General features: G+C 39.8%; 1 protein-coding gene across 4 annotated transcripts in view; it reads left to right on the top strand.

The window, feature by feature from the left end:
• LOC113578497 (male-specific lethal 3 homolog) overlaps positions 1–24,176 on the top strand; it is a 66,578-nt gene that overhangs the window by 17,720 nt on the left and 24,682 nt on the right. For 2 of the 4 annotated variants that reach the window (XR_003410757.2, XM_027011775.2), the window contains one exon: positions 4,888–5,644. The exons of 1 other annotated variant lie outside the window; for it this stretch is intronic. Coding sequence is in view for 1 of the 3 variants with exons in the window: in XM_027011812.2 (XP_026867613.2) it covers positions 13,205–13,245 (41 nt within the window). In the remaining 2 variants the exon portion in view is untranslated. Of the gene's footprint in view, positions 1–4,887; positions 5,645–12,840; positions 13,246–24,176 lie in introns of those variants that run through there. One more of the 4 variants, XM_027011812.2, reaches the window with a different exon arrangement.

Here is a 24,176-nt window from a genome sequence, read left to right as displayed (position 1 = left end):
CTATGTCCTTGCCTGTGAAGCCATTTTGATGCAATGCAATGATGACTGTATGTGTTTCCTTGGCGGTAACCATGGTTAACAGAAGAAAACCACTACCGTTTTAAAGCAACCAGTCTACCCTTCTAATCACCATGACAGAGTGATATCAGCTGCCTTATCCTCGTTAACACTTTCTCCTAAGATAGTGAGAAGATCACTGAAATTGTTAGCAGGCTATTTTGTGATTGGGCTGAAATGCAGTGGCTGGAATGCATTAATTTTTGTGATTAAGTTAATTTTCATGGAAAGGAATGACTTTACAATTAATTGCAATTAATTGCTGATCACTCTTCACAATCTAGAGTTTTTGCAAACTGAATCAGCAAACTTTGTGAAAACCAAAATTTGTGCTAGTCTCAAAACCTTTGGCCAGGACGGTATATCACTATGGGATGGGGTGGCACTTGGGCAATTGTGTAATTGTGTATAGTATAGTAACTGTCCCCATAGTTTTTATTTGTAGTTATTTTATTGTAATTCTATCTTTAACTCTCTTTATTCTGTGCTGGAGATGCTGTGTCATTCGAATTTCCCCTATGGGGATCAATAAAGGGAATCTTATCTTATCTTGTACTGTGGTATATCTGTTTTGCCACCTCTCTGCTGGATGGAATAATATTCACCTAAACATCAAAGAACAGGTAACTTGAGCAGCGGTTTCCTGCTTAGACTAACACTTGAATAAATAGCACCCTACCACGCAAATATTAAATGAACTGAATAACCTGTAAAGGTAATGTTTACTGATCTAAAACATCAGGAATTGTCAAGGTTATTCTCCTGACACCAGGCTATATAGTTGTACCTATGCAGAATATGGTTCAAACAAATCCAGATCCATCCCGGTGGCATAGTATAGGTGGAAAGATGTCAATAGCAAGAAGTTTGTCATGTGGGTCCACTAGACAAATTGAGCTTCACTGTGGATTACAGCCAGGAACATCTCAGGAAATAAGAGCATATTAGACAGGGTGCTGATGAGCCATCCAAGAGCAAGAACAAAGCAAAAGTCCCTGGGTGTCACCTTACAAGTGTCCCGCACTTCAGAGAACAGTGACTCAAACATCCTTATTTGGAGAGGGATATTCACCAGATGAGCTGCCCTGAGCTCATGTCTGGTGAATAGTATTAAAGTTCGCTAACTACACATGCAAAGCCCAGAGTGGAACTTTGTTCTAGTATATTGCAAATCTCCATAATCCTAGAAATTCAACATTGAATTAAATGGTGTGTTACTAATGCATTTGAAAAATTCAAGGTCAAAGCATTTTGGAGAAAGATTTAACTTTTAAGATTTAACTTTGTCCTTTTCATAATACCTGGATGATACCAAGTAATAAGAGATAATGATTATTATTATTATTATTATTATTATTATCATTATTATTAAGAGATCATTCTAAATCAGGTGTATCATGCAGTCTTGGACTAAAACAAATACAAATGTCATATATCTATCACTTAGAACAGCTTTAAAAGGCTTGCAAAATCCTCTCATTATAGTCAGTCATCTCATGTCCATGGGAAAATGTAGTTGGATAAATATGATGATACCAGACTTTGCTGTAATTCTCTAGGTGTGGCCAGCAGGCTGAAGTCTCTAATCTCTCTCAACATGGCTCTACGGCTGCTTTGTCTGCTTTATTTGTAGCCACAGCTGTTGAAGCATTGATCCTCTCTCACTCTAATGGTACTGTAGGTCATAGGCGGGATGCATGTTGTTCTCTCTTCCCTGTGTGTGTGCATGCGTGTGTGGGTGTGCGTGCAGTTTAGCCTTCCCGGTCTCGCTTTTCCTCTTTTGGGGATAACTCCATCCTCTGATACCCAGGGCATTGATATCACTGCAGACTACGATCAGTGCTGAGCAATGATTATGTCAGTGGTATCCTTTATGCTACTTTTGTCATGTGTCCCAACCTGCTGGCTCCAAAATTAGCTATAAGGAAGTAGGTCAAATTGTGGGGCCACACTCTTGGGAAGACTGCAGTTTTCTTGACTATTTTATTTATCAGTGGTCTTCTTGTAGAGTAGATAAGCCATTATGTCATGTATTGGTATTCAGCATTGTCGGTAGTATTTCAGGACTGCATGATGAGATGGTGAAGGGAGTATCGAACATCTGACTTGACACTCTCTTTCCTCTACATGTAAACGCCAAATTATAAACCAACCTGTACAATACATCAATACCATGTCAATACTGGAGCCAATCCGCAGGTCATACGTGGACTTCTGCATGTTGTTTCATTTTCTCATATGCCAAATTCTTCACCATGAAAAGACCTTTTCCATGTCACTATAACTGTTCTCTTTCGATCCCTGTCTTCACCCTCAGTTTGGTGAATTTTACAACCAGACCTTTAACAAAAGAACAACCAATTTCACTTTCCCAAATCATGATTTAGATGCTTGGTCTAGTAGTGCTCAATCAAGTTAATTCATTTCTAAACCATTAGGTGTTGAGTTGATTTGTAAAGTGCAACTTAATCTCATCACGAAGCCCAGTCTGACTCCTTATTAAAGGTAAGTCTGCCATGTTAGTTACATTTGGGGTAATGGGATCTACATGGAGTGTACACATTTTAGATTCTAGAAGGTTCTACAATTCTACAAAATGCATTTTAGGAATGTATTCTCGAGTCACTTTCTGAATTAGATTTAGTAAACTACACTAGTTTACATGTTTCATGTTCTCTTTCGACATTTTGTAATATTCTTATGCCTGTTCCTAGGAATATTGCTAAATAGACCTGGACATTCTGTGTTAAATGAATTGTATTTTTCAGCCATTTGTTAAACCTCTGGGTTTTCATGGTGCTTCTAGTTGATTCTAGACTAATGACTCAGTATTCACATTAATAATTTGAATGAATGCTAATGGCCTACGTTCACTGTTCAGCACATTAAGTTGGCAGTATTTATGGAGTCTGTTTGCTGGTAGGAACATTATTAAAATAGTTACTAGTTTAAAAAGCACCACATACAGTTGTTATAAGATTATTTATGAGCCAAAATAATTTTGTGTAGGCAATGCCACTAGCAAGAATGTGGTAAATCCCTCGTAATGAAAATATCGATTAAGTAAGATCTGTGACCAAACCAAAATGATAAAAACTCCCTTGTGGGAACAAATAAAAAGCTTTTTTTTCCCAGTAAGGTTAGAATACAGTACATTCTAAACACTTGTTCATATTGGCAGTGAAATATGTGCTTAGCAGATTACCTGTTGGTGTTTTATTATCTTTTCATCTTGCAGTTCATCACAGATTGACAACAGTTCAACCCACTGCATAAGTTATGGATGCACTGAAGAACTTAGGACTTCAAAGTGATAGCACTAAGAATTATATGCATGCTCTATGTGTTGCCAATGGGATCAAGGTGCAAAGTTCACATGGGTTTAATATCACAGGGAATTCCTAGGATTATTAATATGCCTTGTATCTAGAAATATGAGTTCTTAGATGCTTTTTAAAACTATACTGCTCGCTTAACTTCTCCATACCGAACAGCCCATTTAATTTGGTCTTTGATAGATACTGTGTTGTAATAGATTAGCTCTGTATAGTATTTTACAAAGAACCTCAGTGTCTTCCCTATAAGGAAACTCATTCAACATAATGTACTTCAGGTTTGTTAATCCTGGATCCGAGTTATGTGACAGTCTTCCACACAGTAACTGCAGCCTAAGCACCCATGGCGTCTTTATTTTTGACAGAGTCCCCACTGAACCCTTTCAGTCAGCTTTATCTATGCAAAGAGATTTGATCTTTAATATCTTCTTGATGTGCTGCCATTGTTTTAATGACATGATCAAGTGATTTCATTAGTTTGTGGAGCTTTGTACTTAAAGCCCCACCACCCTTACCTCTACTGAACCTCATCTGTCCACTAAGTCCCCAGAAAGTCCATATCACCACAGCACATTACGTAACTTCACTGGCATACTGTTATACAAACAAAAGAAGATGAAACGGAGAGGACAGCTTGGATTTGGAACATATCAGCCTAAGAAGATTAGAGCAACAATGAACACAGCATTTTCTTCTGATGCTGAACTGGACTGAATTGGAATTGTATGGTAGGAGAGGACATGGGAAGATAGGAATTTCATCATCATCATCATCACAAATGTTTCTTCATGTTAGTATATGGTAGAAATGGTCCTGGGAATAGGTGTGCTCTGGGCAGAAGCTGCATGCTAAAAATTGTTCAGAGACCAACTGTGCTGATTCTCTTATACATCAAGCAGTGATACTTGGACAGTGGTACTTGGACATAGATCATTTTTGAAAGGACATAGATCATTTTACAGACATGAGTCTGTAATAAGTGAGGTTTACCTGTGGAATGACCTGGTGAGTGCTGTGTCTGTGATTTGTAGTCAGTCCGTGAAGATTTATGATTGAACATTTTGTGGTCAGTGTAGAGGACCCAAAGGAAAGATATGTGGGTGCACACATTCACTGCTGCATGCAAAGACATTACCTGCATGAATTACTACATTGCCACTACCTGTTCACAAATCATGAGCTATGCATCTGAATGGAACTCCTTCACAATAGAATTACTAAAGCATTGCCTAATAAATATATGGAGGTGCGGGGAAACAGACCACGCCCAACACAGGAAGCAGGGATCTTAAGATTACTGGAAGTAGTACACGGCTCACGTGTGCACGTGTACATACGCACACGCACCCATTTTTATGTAGTCTGTGTTTATGCTGTCAGCTGCCTCAGTTATGATTGCTCGTAAATGCTGACCAACTGTATTCACCCCTTATTAGCATATACTAGATTTATTGAGAAGGCTCGATGATTGATTATCATTTTCCCCTTTTCGTAGCTGGCCGACATGAAGAACACATTATCCCCAGTAAGATTTTTATACGGACGACTCTCAACCCATGACAACAGAATACATCTGCAGATAGGCAATATTTTAATTACATGTGTTTGAAATGCCCATTATAATATGAAAGAGAAAAAAAAAATTATCAGAATACTTTGGCATCAGTACTTTTTTGTATTTGAAATAATGAAAGCTGTTTGTGAATTACCTTGTACAAAAATATAAATTTTTATCATATAGTCTAGTTGTTTTCTCATTTATCATGTTTGTGTCTTTTTACCTATGCACTTTATTCCTGGGAGGTTTTGAGAGATTCAGTCTGATTTTATATACTGCTTCATACTGTGTGATGAATGTGTGTTCTGTTACAACGATCACTGTCATGCATCTCAGCCCTGTGCTGTCAGTGCTTTAAACAGTTGGTTATTCAGTCAGCTCATGTTATTCCTGAGCAGTCCGATAAGAAAGCCAGCATCCATCAGCATGTATCCTCCTGATACAGGGGAATTTGAATTTCCTGTCAGCTATATGCGAATGAGCAGCATGGTGTGATGACACGTGTCTGAACTAAACCTCCTCTGGCCGTCAGGCTCTCAACTCAGTCTCAGGCCTGCTGTAGAGCTGTGTTCCTATGCTGTTTAGTCTATAGCTTTCAGCATGTCCTCAAAACATTTTGTGTACTTTGATTTTTGTAATTGAATTGCAAATTACATTTTGATGAAATGCACTGACGTCGATAAATTATTTTGATACATTTGTTGATGCATATGTAAATTAAATCAAAACTACTTTTTTTGGAATCTTTGAGTGTGTGTATAATATACAAAGACTCTGTAGGAAGTATTCATTTCCTTATCCCAAAGTCAGAAAGTGACATGCTTTCTAACGGACCTCCACCTTAGTGTAAGCGGCTACAGGACTCTGGACTTTGGAATTATGGACTTTGCATGTTATGATCCTCTTATGCCTCTTATGCCTATCTGCCATAGCCTGCAGACATGTAGTAGTGATGCATGTGTAAACACTCATGGACTCATACACCACTATGAAATTAAAGACACTGCGTTTTAATGAATTTTATATAACTGATGGAATACATCACTATGAAAAACACTATGCATTACAATAATCTATACACACACACACACACGCAGCCTGGCCAAAAAAAAAAGCTCACACACTCTAATATTTCGTTGGACTGCCTTTAGCTTTGATTTTGGCAAGCAATCGCTGTGGCATCATATCCACAAGCTTCTGCAATGTCACATTTATTTTTGTCCAGAGTTGCATTAATTTTTCACCAAGATCTTGTATTGATGATGAGAGATTTGGACCACTGCACAAAGTGTTCTCCAGCACATCCCAAAGATTCTCAATGGGGTTCAGGTCTGGACTGTGTGGTGGCCAATCCATGTGTGAAAATGATCTCATGCTCCCTGAACCACTCTTTCACACTTTGAGCCTGATGAATCCTGGCATTGTCATCTTGGAACATGCCCGTGCCATCAGGGAAGAAAGAATTCATTGATGGAATAACCTGGTCGTTCAGTATTTTCAGGTACCTCATTTTTTCGGCACATAATGTTGCTGAACCTAGACCTGACCAACTGCAGGAACCCCAGGTCATAGCACTGCCCTCACAGGCTTGTACGGTAGGCACTAGGCATCACTTCAGCTGCCTTTCTTCTTACCCTGATGCGCCCATCACTCTGGAACAGGGTAAATTTGGACTCATCAGACCACATGACCCTCTTCCATTGCTCCAGAGTCCAATCTTTATGCTCCCTAGCAAATTGAAGCCGTTTTTGCTGGTTAGCCTCACTGATGGTTAGCCTCACTGGTTTTCTTAAGGCTACACAGCTGTTTTGTCCCAATCCCTTGAGTTCCCTTCGCATTGTGCGTGTGGAAATGCTCTTATTTTCACTATTAAACATATCCCTGAGTTCTAGTGTTGCTTTTCTACTATTTGATTTCACCACACGTTTAAGTGATCGCCCATCACGATCATTCAAGATTTTTTTCCAACCACATTCTTAGCTCGAAGATGATGTTTCCCCACTGTCCTTCCACTTTTTAATAATGTTTTGGACAGTTCTTAACCAATTTTAGTACTTTTTGTACTCTCCTTAGATGTTTTCTCTGCTTGATTCATGCCAATAATTTGACCCTTCTGAAACAGATTAACATGTTTTCCATGACCACAGGATTTGTCTTTTGACATGGTTGTTTAACAAATGAGAAGCCACTCACTGCATCAGTTAGGGTTAAATACCTTGTTGCCAGCTGAAACATAATCACCCATGCAGTAATTATCCAATGGGAGGCTCTGAAAGCCAGCAGGTTATCCTGACCGACCCAGAATTTTTTATGACTTTTTTATGACTTTGAGCATAAATAGTACCATATGTATTTGGGGTTTAAAAATGACATAGGCTAGTTAACCTAGCTAGCTAACCTAGTTAGATTAGTCAGCTAGCTAGCATTAGTCAGCTATCCCTGACAAATACTAATTTCAACGTTATCCAGCTAAGCGTTTAGTAATTTGCCTGCCTGTGTTTGACATATGTCAATTTGGCAGAGACAAGAAGCATGAAAAAAATGGGGTCACATGGATATTTGAAGTTTTTTTGCCTAAAGAAGGCATATTAGTGAGAACATTCTGCGCCAGTATAAGAACAGAGTAACAACGATGTCAAGCTGAAGCCAGCAGAGGTGAAGAGCAGGGAACAGACATGCCACCCTGAAGAAAAAAAAAACTAATTTCAAGGAGATGGCAGCTTCTTCTCCAACAATCCCCCCCCCGTGAAGCTGTTATCGCAACAATGGAGCAGAGCCAGGCAAGCGATGCAGCAAGGGCTTGTATGTTTCCAGCATTTGCTGTAAAGAGATGTTATGAACGTTGATTGTCATTAAATGTAAAATCATGAATGTTATGACTGCCAAACTACATTATACCACAGTTTGTATGAGTGTTTGATGGACTCTGTCATTATGTATGATGCCATGGTAGATAGGAGGACTTGATGAACTGTATCATCAGGTGTCTGCTGCAGAAGGAGGGTCTTCTGCATATCGCAGTTGCTACGTTGTTAAGCTGCCTACTTAACAATGGTCCTTTACTTGAGACACACCCTGTGTGTGTGTGTCGTGTTTCACTCGCTCTCAAAATTCATTTCCGAGACATAGTCTATAATTTGCGAGCGTCAGAGGGCCCCTATAAAAATGCGGGAGCCTCCCGGAACTTCCGGGAGAGGTGGAATGTTTAAGGGAAGCTCCAGCCCAGGTCAGCAAACATCTAAGCAGCCAAATAATGACAATATGAAAGTCTAACTGCATATTTTGTCATATTCTCATGACATAATGTGAGATATGAGAGGAAATGCCGGAAATCTTGAAAATGCCTGAAATCTTGCACCCTGTAGTGAGAAGGTGTGGCTCTGTGTGGCTGTGCGGTGCATCTCACACCTAAAATATATATATATATATATATATATATATATATATATATATATATATTTATTTATATATATATATATATATATTTATATATATATATATATATATATATATATATATATATATATATGTGTGTGTGTGTGTGTGTGTGTGTGTGTGTGTGTATATATATATATATATATATATATATATATATATATGTATGTATGTATGTATATATATATATATGTGTATGTATGTGTGTGTGTATATGCAAAATTCCAAAGAGCATAGTCGCTGTCTGCAGTACCCTGTACACTGCGTGCACAGATGTACTCCATACACAGACTGTGCATCTGTGGAGATTAGGCTTTCTGAGAGAGGAAATTACAGCTCGGATTTGTTGCTGCCGAGGAATGTGAAAGCACGATTGTGTGCATTACAGCAGCGACAAGCACACGAGATGGAAAGCATGTTTTACATCTGTCTGAAATCAGACAACAGAAGGAAAAAAATGTGACCAAATTGTGTCGGCATAACTAGCAAGTCAGCACGTTTGAAGAAAAAAGTATTTAAAAAAAAAGTTTATTAGATGAAGCTTGAGTATAAAAATGGGTAGTTTCTATGACTATGACGGTGTAATGCTCTGGATGTTGAGGTACAGCTGCCTCTTAATCATTTCAAAAGGAACATTTACTTTTAAGCTCCTTACAAGCTTAGTATTTACCTGATGGGCTCAATCAGGCATGTCTGAGACGTAAAACTTTAAAATGTGCAGTGCTTTGGACCCATTGAAGCTGCCACTCATACACAGTGTATTACTGTTAGGCTTGCATTATATTTCTTCTTCTGCAAATAAGATAAGGGTGAAGATTTTTCATTGGGTGTTTGATCATCTGATCATTGTTACTGGTGATGACACACTGAGATGACAGCCAACTAACAGCATCATAATCATAAAGCTAGACATTGCTGTCCCTTTTAATTACACCATTTTGAGGAGATGATTGATTATCCCTGCCAGAGGTCTTTGCCATGTATATTACTGAACCTGGGTCTTGCATAACTGTAATAAATAAATTGCGATAGTGGACAGACATGTTAGATATGACCTTTTAAACTGTCCTCGGACCAGCTTGTGCCATTCATCATCATAGAAGAACTAGTGCCATCATTGCCATCGGAACTGGTTTTATGTCAGTCAACACTAGAGCCAAATGTGCTACTGAGGTTAGTATATTAACTCTTAATAACTGTAAAATATATGAAACATATAATTACAGGAGAGCTTTGAATAGTCCCTTTTTAAAGTAGATTTTTAAAATACAATTTAAAAATGTAGCATTTGAGTCTTAAGGTCTATAGTATTTGTTTTGTCCTATTGTCTTCTTGTGTTACCTGGGTCTTAGTTTGCTGCCTTTTACTTTATTTTATGTCTATGTTTTATCTTACCCCATTTTTTCTTTTAACTTATGGTTTCAGTCATTTGATTTTACTGTAGGGGGGACTTGGCTGAAAGTTGACTTTTAATGTGCTCCATAAATGAAGATTACTTGAAGCCTTTTTTTTGTTTGTTTGTTTTTTGGTTTTTTTTAAACAGCGCTATACTTATCCTCAAATTCCGGCAAATGTCAGGATTTTTGAGATCTGTATCAGTTTACTGCTGCTCAGCATGTCTCATATTTGCTGGGATGTGCATTGCAGGGAAGTTAGATACACAGGCACACCCATGTGCAAGTCCAACCGTCTACCCTTGGTCTGCGCTTGCACCAGTGTGCCAAGGGGAATACCAAACTAAATGCTAATGCACTCCTTTCCTCCGCACAATATGGTGACCTTGGCTATATTGCTTCGTCCCTTTAGGACAAAGTAATCATCCTCTGCACAGTGTACAGTTAAATCTTAAACAGACACCAGCAAGGGAAATAACCCTAACCTTTGTTGTTTAATAATCACGTGTTAACTTTAAAATGGCAAGGTAAATGTTATATAGACATTGATTATTTTTGTGTTATTGGATTTTTTGCCATACATAGACATTATTTTTCAGGACTGGATATCTTATTTTGAAATGTATGTCAAATTAATTACATTTGTTATTAAAACATTTTTTCTATGTAATTGTGTAGTTGTATAATCTCCTTTTTTAGGTTCACAAAAAAAAAAATCAGCTATCCATCATTTGTTGACTTTCTAAAGGCATCTCTCTTTATGGTTTATAGAGCTATTTTGAAGTGTAACACCTTGCCATCAGTGTTTCCACTGGAGACACTTTAAAAACAACTGGCAGTAACAGGAGGTGAATAGTTGGAAACCCAGCTCACCTGAAATGCTGATATGAAAAATAAATGTGATTTTAAAAAAGCGGCCGCCCAGATCAAAGCTTGGTACCCATCTCACCTGAATGAGTTCATTTTTTTTCCTCTAGTATTGCTTGCAATTTTTTCCTCTCAGCTTTGCTTAACTTTGCTTTGATTCATCAGAACACTGACATCTGTCATCAGTTACAACAGAAAGGGCAAATTAGCAAAGATTACCTATTTGAAGTGCCTTTTCTCACAGCTCTATTGTTCATTGTGTTGATGGAGTGTAGGCATGTACCAGTGATGGACTGCTTGGGCTATACCTTCATTCAGCCTTTTTCATAAACACTATTCCTGGAACAAGAGTGAGTAGAATAAGGCCATATTTTATTCTTTGCATTTTATTCTTTATATCATATTTTATGTTTATCTCATCTAATATCTTCTGTTTTATTTCTACTCTGCAAAGCGGTTGTTTAAAAATATATAATGTCTATTTATATTATTAAGTTGAAAAGAACCAAAAAGCTGAACAGGTATGACTCCCATATGGAATGGTACAAACTGGTATGACTCCCATATGGTATAGTATGAACTGGTTTAATTCCCATATGGTATACTATGAACTGGTATGACTTCCATATGGTTTACTATGAACTGCTATGACACCCATATGGTATAGTATGAAATGGTATGATTCCCACATGGTATGGTACAAACTGGTGTGGCTCTCATACTCAGACTGTCTGATACACATAAATGCAAAGCACATTGTGTTCATGCACTCGTGCACCAAAGTGTCTTGTCCCATACACCGTTTTGCTACTTTTCAGAATGTCATTTTACTTAGAGGATGGAGGATTTGGGGTATGTGGGAATAGCCAGCGCCTGCTCATCTTATGTTGGCCAGCTGAGGGATAAGGGCCTTATTCAAGGGCTCAGCAGCAGGTGGCAAGAGCATGATACCCAGACCTCCCCAGCTAGAAGGTTGACTTTTACTGACAGTCTCCTAGCAGTGACAGGCTTCGAACCCACATCTATCTAAATATTGTCTAAAGTCTTCAACCACTGAGCTACAACCAGCAAGCTGAATGGCATTACCACCTCGAAATGCATCTAGAGAATTTTCTGGGCAGGCGTAAGCTCGAACCATTGGAAGTGACATTTTTTTAAGTATGGCTGAACCTTTGCTTCCCTATGGTCCTCTGGACAGACTGCACTGAGGGTCTTTTTTGCCCCGAACCATCTGCACATTACTGTGTAAACAAAAGCCTGCCCAGATGGCCCAGTGGTAGGTGGACACTCTGCACAAAGAGAGGAGTTAACATTCTCAAAGTTCCTTTGGCTTTAAGCTGGAACATTGTTTACCTTAGATCTTCTATCAAGCCATTCATGCAAGATTGTTTGTGGATTTGTATGACTGTATGGGTGAAAGAGCACTAGGGTTGTTTTTTAAAAAAGCATCACTGACACTGATATTGTACTAACATGTCAATCTTTATTATGCCATTTGTTATTAGTTATTAAAATAATTATCAAAAGCTTTTTCAGTCCACAACCCATATGATAAATTGTAGAAATTGTCTACACAGAAAAAATGAAAACTGCATATATATATTTTCACACATTCATTTGCTATGTCTTGAGTGCTGACACATGTCTCAGGTCTCTTTCCCGAAGCAGTTCCATGTACAGCATGCATTACCTGATAATGCAAGTGTGTGTGTATGTGTGTGTCATATGGGCAGCAGGGTCTTGGTCCCCTGCCAACAGCAGTCCAGCATTCTGCTGCCGCGTCAGCTTTCTGTGCTTTTCTCTCTCTCCTCTTCTCCGCACTCCTGCCTACCCCACCTTCCCCCCACCCATCCCTCAGGGAGTCAGGGGGTGAAGGGCTCGCTGGGGAGAGCAAGTCAGCATTCATCTCAGCTCGAGTGACGGAGCGAGTGCACGGCAGCATCTGTTGATGGTGATTCGTGGTCCCTCCTCCTCCTTTCCCTTCTTCCCCTCCTCTGCCTGCTCTCTCTCTCTCTCTTCTCTCTCTCTCTATCATTTTCTCTCTCCCCCCTCCCCGTCTCTCTCTCTCTCTCTCTCTCTCTCTCTCTCCCGCGCCGTCTCTCATGGTATTTATTCAAAGCCTCTGTCAGCGGCGCACAGCTCCGGCTCCTCTCCCCGCCGCTGCTGATGGGAGCAGGACAGATGCTGGGTTTCACTGCGCTGCCTATGAAGGAGGCATCCGGACAGAGCCTCCAGCAGGGCTAGCGCCACGGGGCTCTTTTCATGGGTGCACAGTCGGATTGGATTGCCTGGCCCTGCTCCACTGGATCTAGTTCCTCAGCGTGGGGTCCGATCCCCTTCGGTGCAAACTCTGCCGCTGAATTCTATTTGGTTTTTCTGGATCACTCTTGTTTCTAATCCGAGTATCTGGCCACCTGGTCAAAGGTGACAGTGGAGAGTTGAGCAAATTTGTAATTTGGAGTCAAGGGTGGCAATAAGGTTTTGGAACCACATCTGGATTCACAGAGAGCTTTGCTATCACAGTTTCAGGCCACAGGCAAGACTGTCCAGAGGATCGCATGGATGTGTTTGGATTCTCAAAGATGGGTAAACTGTCAGGGTGAGTGCAACCTATATAGTTTTTTTTTTTTTCTCTCTAGAGGTCAGGAGATCAGGGAGAGATTTAAGCATACAAAGCACATGTCAGTGGTTGGTCAGATATGCAGAGTATTTGAGATGTCTTAAGGTATTGAGGAGCCCAGTCAGCACTTCTTGGCTGAGACTGAGTTTGCATAAGTGATCCAAAGTAAAGAGCTAACCCAGGCCAAGTGTGAGAGGCTAGGGGGTGCTCACTTGAGAGATGGACAGAGAGGCATGATGGAATAGACCTGATTGAAAAATAAATGACATCTTACTATTTACAAATATTGAGGTAAAAGAATGAAAGAAATAATTCACTGAGTTACATTAATATGGGGAATTAGAGGAAACATTAAACGGATGTGTAAATATAATTTTAATACTGACTGGAAACTGGGCCTTTTTTGTTTGCTTGGAATCCCATAAAAATGTGGCTTGAAATACAGTTGCTTTAGAGACAGAAGGCAGATCATTTTACTGAACAGCTCTCAACCTCTTAAATTGTATCCACTACATTGGTAGTCCGACAACAAAGATTACTGTTTGTCTCTCTGGGCCCCGGAATAGAAAATCATTTTTGCTGGCTAACAGACCCACAGCACCATGGCAGCCTTTCTGTGACAACATGTGCTTGATCTGAGGCCAGATAATCCTCCTAAGAGATTTAGGCCTGTGATGGCCGCTGGCCCCTGGGCTCACCTCACCCACTGGATGAGCATCCCGCTGCACGGCTGTCAACTAGAGGGGTGGGAGAATAAGAACAGCAAAGGACAGCTTCCACAACAACACACGAAATATGGCCTGATGTGAATGGTAAAAATGTCTCAGGGATTTTTAAGTGCTCTCGAGAGGAGCTTGAATGACAGAAATGGGGACATTGTATTATGTTTCCTGGTTCTAAAGGTTGCTATGGCTTTGAATAGAGAGCTTTAAAAATACAGGAAACTTATTTGCATTTTTCTGCTTGTCTGCAAGAAATATTACTATCATGTATGTGTGCAGAGATTGGATATTTCATTGAATTCACCCTGGTTAGGATCGTGCACATGTGGAAATCGCTACTAAGACTGTTTCTGCTCTGTTCAGACAGTGCAGGTTGAATAGCTGGGTCATCATTTTTAATTCCACTGAATCTGGTCCAGTCCAGAGTTTAAACATTGTTATGTTTTAGACTTTCACAAAACTGGAAGACCGTGATTAATTTAAGGTATGAAATATTGATACTAGATTTACATATCTTCTCACATGATCATGGTTTTAGGCAATGTGCTTAGACTATTGAGTGTCATTTGTTGTTTACACTTAGAGGGACATTAACATATTACATACTTGTGTGATTTAAATAAAGCACATTGCACACCCACATTTTGTGGAGGACTATGAGGTTGGGCCTGGTATAACATTCTGATCTTATCAAGGTTAAACAGTGTGCTGATGTCACATTTATTATTACACATTTAGTTATGTAAAATCTATCCATTGGTATTGTCGAAGAGCACTCATATCCAGAATTGTTTTTAAGACAAAGTGTGATAGTCTTTGCAGTGTAAAGGGAATAGTAACATTCTAGGGGTTTTTTTCTGGGTGGGGGGGTTGTGGGGGTGGAGGGACCAGACTTGTCACAAAAGAGTTTTGTATATCTGATAAAAAATTGTCAATCAGGCAAATGCTGTGAGAAAGCATGATTTGTGCTATGCAGTATACTCATCTGGTCATTTACATTCAGCTTGGCTAACAATGACGCATCATATATGCACTTCCATGTTAAAGTCACTCTCTAGACCATGGCTTAATGAATCTGTGAGATGCATCAGTAAACCAGTACGTGTTATTTCTCACACTAATAGTATAACCTAACCATGATACATGGTATTTTGATTGGCATGTAATATTTGCTAAACACACACATACATATGTTTTTTTTTGTTTTGTTTTTGTGCCCCCCCCCCCCCCCCCCCCCCATTGGAAATCTGCCCCTTTTTAGTGGAGAAAAGCTAACTGGCTTTCTGAGGGTTTGCCCTGTCTGTGTGTTTACTAATTACTAACGCTAATTGGCAGACCCCAGAATTGTCTGTTCGGGCCTGCAGCTCAGCTGAACTGAAATAACAAGGAACGTTGTTTGAATTCGGCCATCAATTTAGAGAATTCAGCACTAGCCCCACCAGAATGAGTCTTCACTCCACAATCGTTTTGATACTTGGGCTCAGTGCTACAGGGAACCACCCTCGAACCTGACAGCTGCAAGTTCTAAGGTCCCTTGACTAGTGGTGAACACTAATGTTGGGCATAGTAGCTGAAAAGTTACTTCAGTTCAAGTTACTCTGAAAAGTTTATTTTATTTTGGGTACTCTGGAAGGTTTTTCTATTCCTGTAGTGAGTGGTTTACAACAACACAAACAGACAAGGATGGTTTTACTGGAGCAGTGCACAACATCTTTCATGCTGTGTCAACATGTGAAGCAAAATCTTGGAACTCTTCAAAAAAAAAAACAGAATTTGAGTGGTCTTCTGTCTCTTATTGCTGAGAAGGATGCTTTGGCACTTGGAGGCATGCTGTCATGTTACAAGCTAATGATATTAGTATTCCTTGCACTTCTTAATTGTTAGTTAGAGCCACAGCTCACAGTAAATTTTAAACATGATATTTTGTTTATGCACCTTTCAAAAATGGGTAGATGACTCAGTATATTCTTGAACCACTTCATTTACATAATGACAATAATATTTCAAGTACACACCACCACATGAAATTCGACTTTAACTAACTTGCTGCAATTATAGCCAAATGATGTGGAGGTGGGCTCTTTTGGAAACCAACATGGCAAGTATATGGGTATTCCTATCACTCACTGCTTGCTAGCTAATGTTAACTAGATTAAAATGTGCCTTGCTAGATTTATAATGTATGCACATTTACATATTCAGTCTTTCAGCAAAAATCTTTTTTTTTTTAGGCCAGGTGGTCTGGCAAAACTCTTTTTGGGAAGAGCAGATTTGCTTCTTTTGTCAATGTATTTCTAGCATGCAAGTATTGTTCTTTCTACTTTAAGCATCATTTTTGTTTGCTGAGTGGGTTCCACTCACTGAGTAGTACAATGCCTTCACCATCTGTCTCACACTCCACCCCAGACCCAGGAAGCAAGGTTGAGGTCAACTGCTGGACCCTGTGGTATAGAGAATCTCTCAAGCCGATTGTACCTCCCATACTCAAATTTCACCAAAGAGTGTGCTTGTTTGAAACTAGATATAATCTGCGGATACAAGACTAATAATTGAGACATCCAAATTGGGAGGAATTAGCTGCAAGGCACTACCGGATGTGGAATGCCCCAAAACCAAACAGCAGAAGAATCCATATATTAGGCCTTCATTCATCAATTGCCCTTGATCTCCTTTACTTAGCTAAGAATTGCAATGAACATATTTCTTCTACTCTAGATGTTATCACTGGTCTAAACAACTGTGGCCTGAAGGGTGCTCATGGCAAGCAAATAAAGGTCAGGACAGATGCTAATGCATGTATGAATGTGAATGCTGACAGAGCTTGCAAAACTGCTGATTTGCAGTTTTCTATTTCAAAGGTTAAGGTTGTTGGGGGTTTTTTCAAGGAAAGCTGATCCCAGACCAGTGTTCAGGGCTTTATAAGCCTCCCAAAATATTTCTCTTTGCCCTGTATATAAAGCACTGTGTGGTTCTTTGAACCATATCAGTCCTGTCATGCTTGTGGCATGCAACTGCTGAATGCTTTTGTGCACAGATCCTTAATGTGCTGTGCATTATCCCTGTAATCACTGTGGTCTACCAGGAACAGATGTTCCATTCCCTCAATTAGTGGCCAGATGTGAAGGCATATTTTGCTTTCACATGCCGTTAAAAGTGTTTCACAGGCTGTTTAAACTAGTGAAATAATCCTAACATAACTTTTAAGGAAGGGGATATTTAAAGTGTGCAATATGACCGTGCACATGTGTGATTTGAAAATAATGGCATGTAAGTTTTTATTTATGTTGTATTTATGGATTTATGTCTTATTTATGTATATGGAGAGAATGGCTCGGACATTGGTGATAGTATACCATTCTATTGATATTACTCACAACTCCTAAACAACTGGTGTCATATTTGGCCTTTACAGAGAAGAAAGACCTTATACATTTAGAGAAATTATTTTTTAAAATAAAAATTTTTGTACAGAAAGACAACTTTTTTCTGTGCTTCATTTCCAGTAAACAGAAACTCCCCAATACCTTTTTTTGCAGAAAAGTATTAAGACATCCACAGATTAATGGTATCTGTGCTATGAAAAGAGATGTTACATACCTAACAACAAGATCACAAATTTCATAACTTGTCTATGTCTTTAGACTTACATTGAGTTAATGAGTATCAGACTTTAACTTGGATTTTGACAGAATTTTGTGTGCTTTATCTTTGTCAACAGGTAAACAACTGTTTCAACATTAACAATCAAAGTGTGCCTTTGCAAAACTAACCATAAATTAATTTAAAATCACTCTCTTTCTGTAACATATCTTAATTTATTTATGTATGTCCCAGCTAAACCACACTGAAGACACAAGAAGAACCTATAACTTTGGACTTGGATGTGAGATGACCCAAACTTCAGTTGACCTTGAGATCTGTTGACCTGTGCCTATACTCTGAGTATAAATGACCTCACCACAATATTGAACACTACAACACAAACATGAGCTTTTACTGCAGGATGCATCCTAACACAACCATCCACAATTTACAACTACTAAAGCAAGATCTGAACCTATCAAAGACTCAGAGAGTCAGAGAGGCCAACTCGGTTATACAACAGGTCAGATAAAGTTTTATGGTTAATGATATCAAAGACAGCATTGAGATCTTAGACAACAAAGAACGACATTACAGATCCTCTAATAAATCTTAATTCACCTTAGGTTTGCGCTGTATGGTAGGCAAAAACAAGTTAAATTACTAATGTGACTTACAAGTACATTAACACTGCATTTTCTTTTTAAATAATGGCATTGGCTTTTCTAAAATTGGCTTTTCTTTTATGACTAATTTAATAGCAAAATCAATATCACAGGGCAGATGTGTGTCCAAGTAGTCATTTAGAATAGATGTTCATATCTGTGACTGTTTCTGATTTGTTATTGTTTATAATACAGGAAATTTCAAAGGAGTGATGCGTCTGAATGAAATCAACCTCAGTTTTTAAGCAGGACTTCGAGGTGAAACTGTGTGTATAGCTGAGCACAATTGTTAAAATATATTTTTAGCTAATTCCCAACAAAAGTAACTATGCTGATATGCTTTTTAGTTTGTACTTTTGTGTAGTGTACTAAATATAGAAAAGTGCTTTTGGTTAACTGAGTTTCCCCAATTAATATAATTTTTTGAAGGACAACTCACATTTAATTCTCACTTTTTTGGTATGCAATATTTGCTTGGGGGGAATTGGCAGCTGCTTGTGAAATCAGTTATTTCTCTGTGAAACGTTACTGTGGCTGACTTTCTCTTTAACAGTTCCCAGTAGATGTGAAGGGAACAATCTGTCAGCGACACTAACAGATTCACAGAGAATCTTTGACAATGACAGTGTTTTTCCTCCTGAAGCAAAATATGGACAGCGAAATCCCCCCATAGGCCCCACACTTTACCAAGACCTGACAACCTTCGTTTCCTTGTTAACTCAAATGTAATGCATCCCAAATATAGTAATATTCTTCCAAAGTCCCCTTCATCTCAGCATCTTTGGAGACGATGACTGTTCATAGCCTACACTTTTTAATTGTGTAGGCTGTCCACACAAGGGTTTATTACTGTACCTCATGTAATAGATACCTCACATTTACATGATAGGCCTGTCCAGACTGAGAGAGCATCATTGTGTTGTGGGTGTCCTATTTAGCACTGCAATATTATCTCCAATGCCTATACCAAGCTGCTACAAATACAAATGCTGCACATGTGACAGTTCACAAGGCTTGCACACTGGAATGACTGGTATAGCTCTGAATGCATGCTGGGATTTGATTGGATTTGATACTGCATAAACCTGTGTATGATTGGGGTGCGCCCCACAATCAATACAGCCCAGTCCCGTGCTGGAACTGTGATATCCGATGCCCTGGGGGTTTCTGCCCTGGCCACCCACACTTCCTTTCCACACCACAAAATCCCTCTGGCTGCTCGTACAACAGCAATGCAGCCATTCTGCATTCCTAACGTGCACCTCACGTGCCAAAAATACCGCCTCGTAATTCACTCAGTTAACTTTAGCGGTTCATGAGAAATCATCTATTAGGTTGCCTTATGTTGTCGTTATTGGTATCTTTGTTTTGATTTATCATGAAAAGGGAAATTTTTACCCGTTCTGTCAACTGGCTCCTCTGTTCTCTCCTGCACTTATACTGAAATATATAGCCCTTTGGAAGTTGACTATTAACTGCTGGGAGAAAATTTAGTTTCCACAAGCTGTTCACAGGAAGTCCCAGACACAGGTGAAGCGCAAGTGCATATCAAACATGTTAACGTGGCGTCGTGTTCAAAGTGTCTCAAGATGATCAGTAACTACCACCGCTACACCACCCTCTTTTTTTTCTTTTTGTATTTTTAATAGTCATGTAGATGTACCGCACTCCAGCTGACAAATTTGCTCAGTGAGGATATTATGATGGCCGTTTTAGCCACATTAATGCTATTAGCCACGATGGCCCCTAGCTGGCCATTCAAAACCATCTGAGGTTGGGAAAGGTTCCTAAGTGGATAAACCATAAACAATTGGATAAACCAAAGGGCTAAATGTAGCTAGCAGGTTTTTTTATTCATTAGGTTATCATCAGTATGGACGCCATATGACTTAAATGACATATCTAAACAATAAACAGTAATTTATTCTGAGTGGTGGTGTTATGCTTCTGGTGATGCCAGTTAACTGAAACTTTTAAAACTTTTTTAAAAGTCTGTATGTATGTCAAATGATGAGAACTTTGTGTTAGCTAACAACTCTACTATCATTTCTAGTCTTATCACTGGGGTGTTTTCTTTCAGACTGAGACCTGCACTGTTCAACAATAAGGTGAATTGAACCAAGTGCATATCTATCTCTCTCTCTCTCAGCTTGCTGGGACACGCTGTTCTGCTGCATTGGGTAGTGGGCTCTTTGCCAGCTGTTATGAACCCACATTACACACACAGACAGATACACAGTGAGGACAGTCTGCAGTGTCATCGTCTAAGGTCTTTTAAAAGCCCACCACTTGAGAATGAAAGCGACGGCTTTGTGGACAGGCCTGCATGGTGTGATTTCACCTTTGAGCGCCACAGTGCCGTGTCGACCTCTGGCCAGTTGGCGCTTTTGATGGTCAGCAGGGCATGACATGAATGAGTTTTTGTTTTTGCTGTTGTCAGCTGGCAAAAGGCCACACAGCTGAGGAGTGACTCGGGCAACATGCTGGGAGGACAGGAATTTATGATAGCCTCCAGAGCATCAGCACGTCCATGCACAAAAGCTTTATGTCTGGATGTGGGAAGCAAGGCAAAGGACGCAATGCAGTGTTGAGCAATTTTTCAAATAAATGTCAAAACAGGTTATGCTAGTACCTCTGAACAATGCTGTGTAATATATAAAATTAAGCCAATGACTTTTACCATAATGTCGTAGGGAACATTCAAAATCCATTCATCTTTGTTTTAGCACAGCATGTTCTCTGTGGCTCATGAGGATGGTTTAGGCAACGGAGATATGGTGGGCTTAATTTATCAAATACAGTGACAAGTGTGTGTATATATCTAAGTACGGATGCATGAAAATCGATTTGTTGCATCATCATAAACCATTCATCAGAGAGCAAACAACACTGTCATGTACACATACGGATAGTACTGCCTAACAGCGAGTGAGAGCAGCTAGAAGTCTGCTATCAGTGAAGCCACTCTGGAATCTGCTTATGTCCTTTTGGAGCAGAACAGAATGCAGTAACCAGTGCAGTTGCCCAAAGCACACTGACATGGGTTTCCCTGCTCTGTATTTATTGATTGTGTATTTTAGTCATTTGGTGCACAAGGCACAGAGTGTGGAACAATAATCTTGAAATTTCCATGCAGTTGTAAAAACCAAACCAAACTGATTGTCAATCTGCCAACTAAGCAGAGGTGGGCAGCAGTGTTATAAAAACTACATTTCTCAAACTGTAGGGTATACTGACTTTGGGCCTTCCCTGTACTGCAGTGAAAGAATAATTATTTAATCTGATTATTATTGCTCTGTTCTGTTCTCTCTGGTCTTCAATAGTGTGGCCAAAAATCTCTTGACTGTAGTGTTAAAATTACATCATCAGTGATTAGAGAGAGAATTCAAAGTAATCACCTGTCAGTTTTACAATGGCCGTGGAATACCCGCAAACCATTTCCTTACTCAAATAACACTCCCTTCACTGCTGTGAACATCACCCAAGTAACCCAACATCACCCCTGTCTCCCTCTCTCTCCCCAAAAGACAGGGCCCTCCTAAGAGTGAAGCCTCCTGAGCTGTATTAGTGGAAGAGCCCAAGCCCATCTTCCCAGGAACTTGCCCGGAGCTCCGCACCTAAAACCCAGGGCACACACAAATCCAAACATTTTCTGTCAAAGTGAATATGCTTTATTTATGACTCCCTTCTGCTCAGTCCAAATGATCTGGAAACTGCCCACATTTCGCATTTACCCATCAGCCTAGACTGACCGAGGGCGGAGTTGGGAGGCTCGGTGAGCTCTGGGACAGAAGGTGCTGCAACTGAGACAGGTTGGTGAAACAACCAATCAACATCATGCGGTTAGTGTGGGTGGTGCAAAGGCTCTTGGGACAAGGTGCTGTCTGTGGTCATGCCTTGCACCCCATCTAATTGTGTTTAAATCATTTATAGCAGTCCGGGGAAGGCAATCTCAGGCGAAAGAGGGTCATGGACATCTGAAGTGACGTGGCAACACTGCAACACTTTGTTAGCTGTCAGTGGACCAAAATACCACCCCCACCCCCCACCCTCCCCGCGTACAAGCCCGCCACCCACATTGCAAGTTTTACAGCATGGACCCTCTTTGTCAATGAATAATGCAAGGCAACTTGATGTAAATGCAAAGTTTTAAAAGGACCAGCAGTTCTGAAAGGTCACCACATTTGACAGGTGAACTGAACAAATGCCACACACAGGGACCTAAGAGAGGTTGGGTTGTTTTTTTTTAATGCAGCACTTCTGTTCTTTTCCTGCTGAAAAGGTTTTGACAGAGGTGCAGAGATCAGGCTCACCTCTGCTCTATAACTGAAGTTCCCTTTAACCGGCTGTTCCCTTGCTGTTGCTCTGTGTGCAGGATGGGGGATGGGGGTGTCATTTAGGTTGATTGTTATTCAGAATGTAATGGCAGTATCTCTGAATGCAGTCACGAGGCTCCAAAGCTTCACTGCCTCTGCATGGTGCTAAATGGGTTCAGCTGGGGCTCATGATCTGGAGAGAGAGGAGGAAAAGGAGGGGGGGCACTAGGATAAGGTTTTGGATGCAGGTTTTCTCTCTCTCTCTCTCTCTCTCTCACTAACTTTAAAGCTGTTGTAGCAGGAAGCACCGGTGCATGGAGGATGGGCTGACAAACAGTCCTGTGACATGCTGCAGTGCCTGAAACACACTGATATCCAGCCAAAGCACTCAGCTGGATCCACACTCCTTAATACTCATGAAGCTGTGCACTACTGCAGTAGACATGACTCTAAGCATTCAACAAAATTCCCACAGCACAGTTAGTGTAGGCTAGTGTAGTTATTTTTGCTCTGTTGTTTTCTGCATGTTTCATATTGTGGTGAATGTAATTCTTCATGTGTTTTCATCAATTTTCATATTGGCACTGCAACTTCTGACCTGCTATAAATGTAGTGTAATAGCAAGAGGGAACTGCAATAGATTTATGACAGTAGATTTACTTGTGTGCTTTTCTGATCAATATTTTGAGTCGTGTCTGGGAAACATAAGAGACCTGTGGGTCTTGACTGTGCAGTTAAGGTGCCTTCCTTTGTTGCCTAGCTTCCATTTAATCAAGTCTCATTTGTGTGCGAGCAAGCTACAAATGCAAATCTGAAGACTTGCAAACAAACAAGTGAGATTACACCCCCCCCCCCAACCTAACCCCTAAACAGCATAAAAATGAGGAATGAAAAGACAAAAAGTGCAAAATTCAAACTACACAAGAATGACAAAGCTTTGCAGCAGCTGCACACTGACCCAATAAACAACAGAAAGGGTTGTGTAGGTCCTAAACATCAAGAAGCTTTACAAAGCACCAGCACAACAAAGAACCTTGGGATCATGTCTGCTGATAGCATTTAGCCAACCAGCTGATGCACTAGCCACCAAATAGCTTTGAAGATCATTTTACTCTGAATGCTAAAATGGCCATTATCTGTAAGAGGCATAATTGCATAATCCTGTGTCTTATAATTTGTTTTTTTTTTTGCCCATTGTTGACTCATTTTCGCACCTTCTTTTAAAAGAAAGAAGTGCTCATAAATAAGGAATAATCATTATTTTTATTACTAAAAATGACAGTTTATCTGAAAGAGTTTCAAAAGGTCCCACCTGAAAATCTGTGCCAAATATATTGCCTTGGCATTGTGCGTCTCCGGTTTGTTCCTGTTGAGGGCCCACAGCAGTCAACTAGGTTTTGTGTATAATGATAATTGCATTTGTCAATCTGGAAGAAGCTCCAAAGCGTTGCCCTCACACCAGAAACTGGGTTGGCACAATATGATGGTGCTTTTTTCACATGGCACTTGCCTCATAGTGGACAGGCCAAGCAGTGTTAACGATGTTATTGTATTGGTGTAGTGTATTGGTGATTTTATTTCTTTTTATTTATACATTTTATTATTATTTTTGTTTGTTTAGGCAT

This window comes from Electrophorus electricus, chromosome 16 (assembly GCF_013358815.1).
Source record: "Electrophorus electricus isolate fEleEle1 chromosome 16, fEleEle1.pri, whole genome shotgun sequence".
Classification (NCBI taxonomy): Eukaryota; Metazoa; Chordata; class Actinopteri; order Gymnotiformes; family Gymnotidae; genus Electrophorus; species Electrophorus electricus.
The sequence above is the reverse complement of the archived record's forward strand: the minus strand, read 5'-3'. Positions and strand labels throughout refer to the sequence as shown.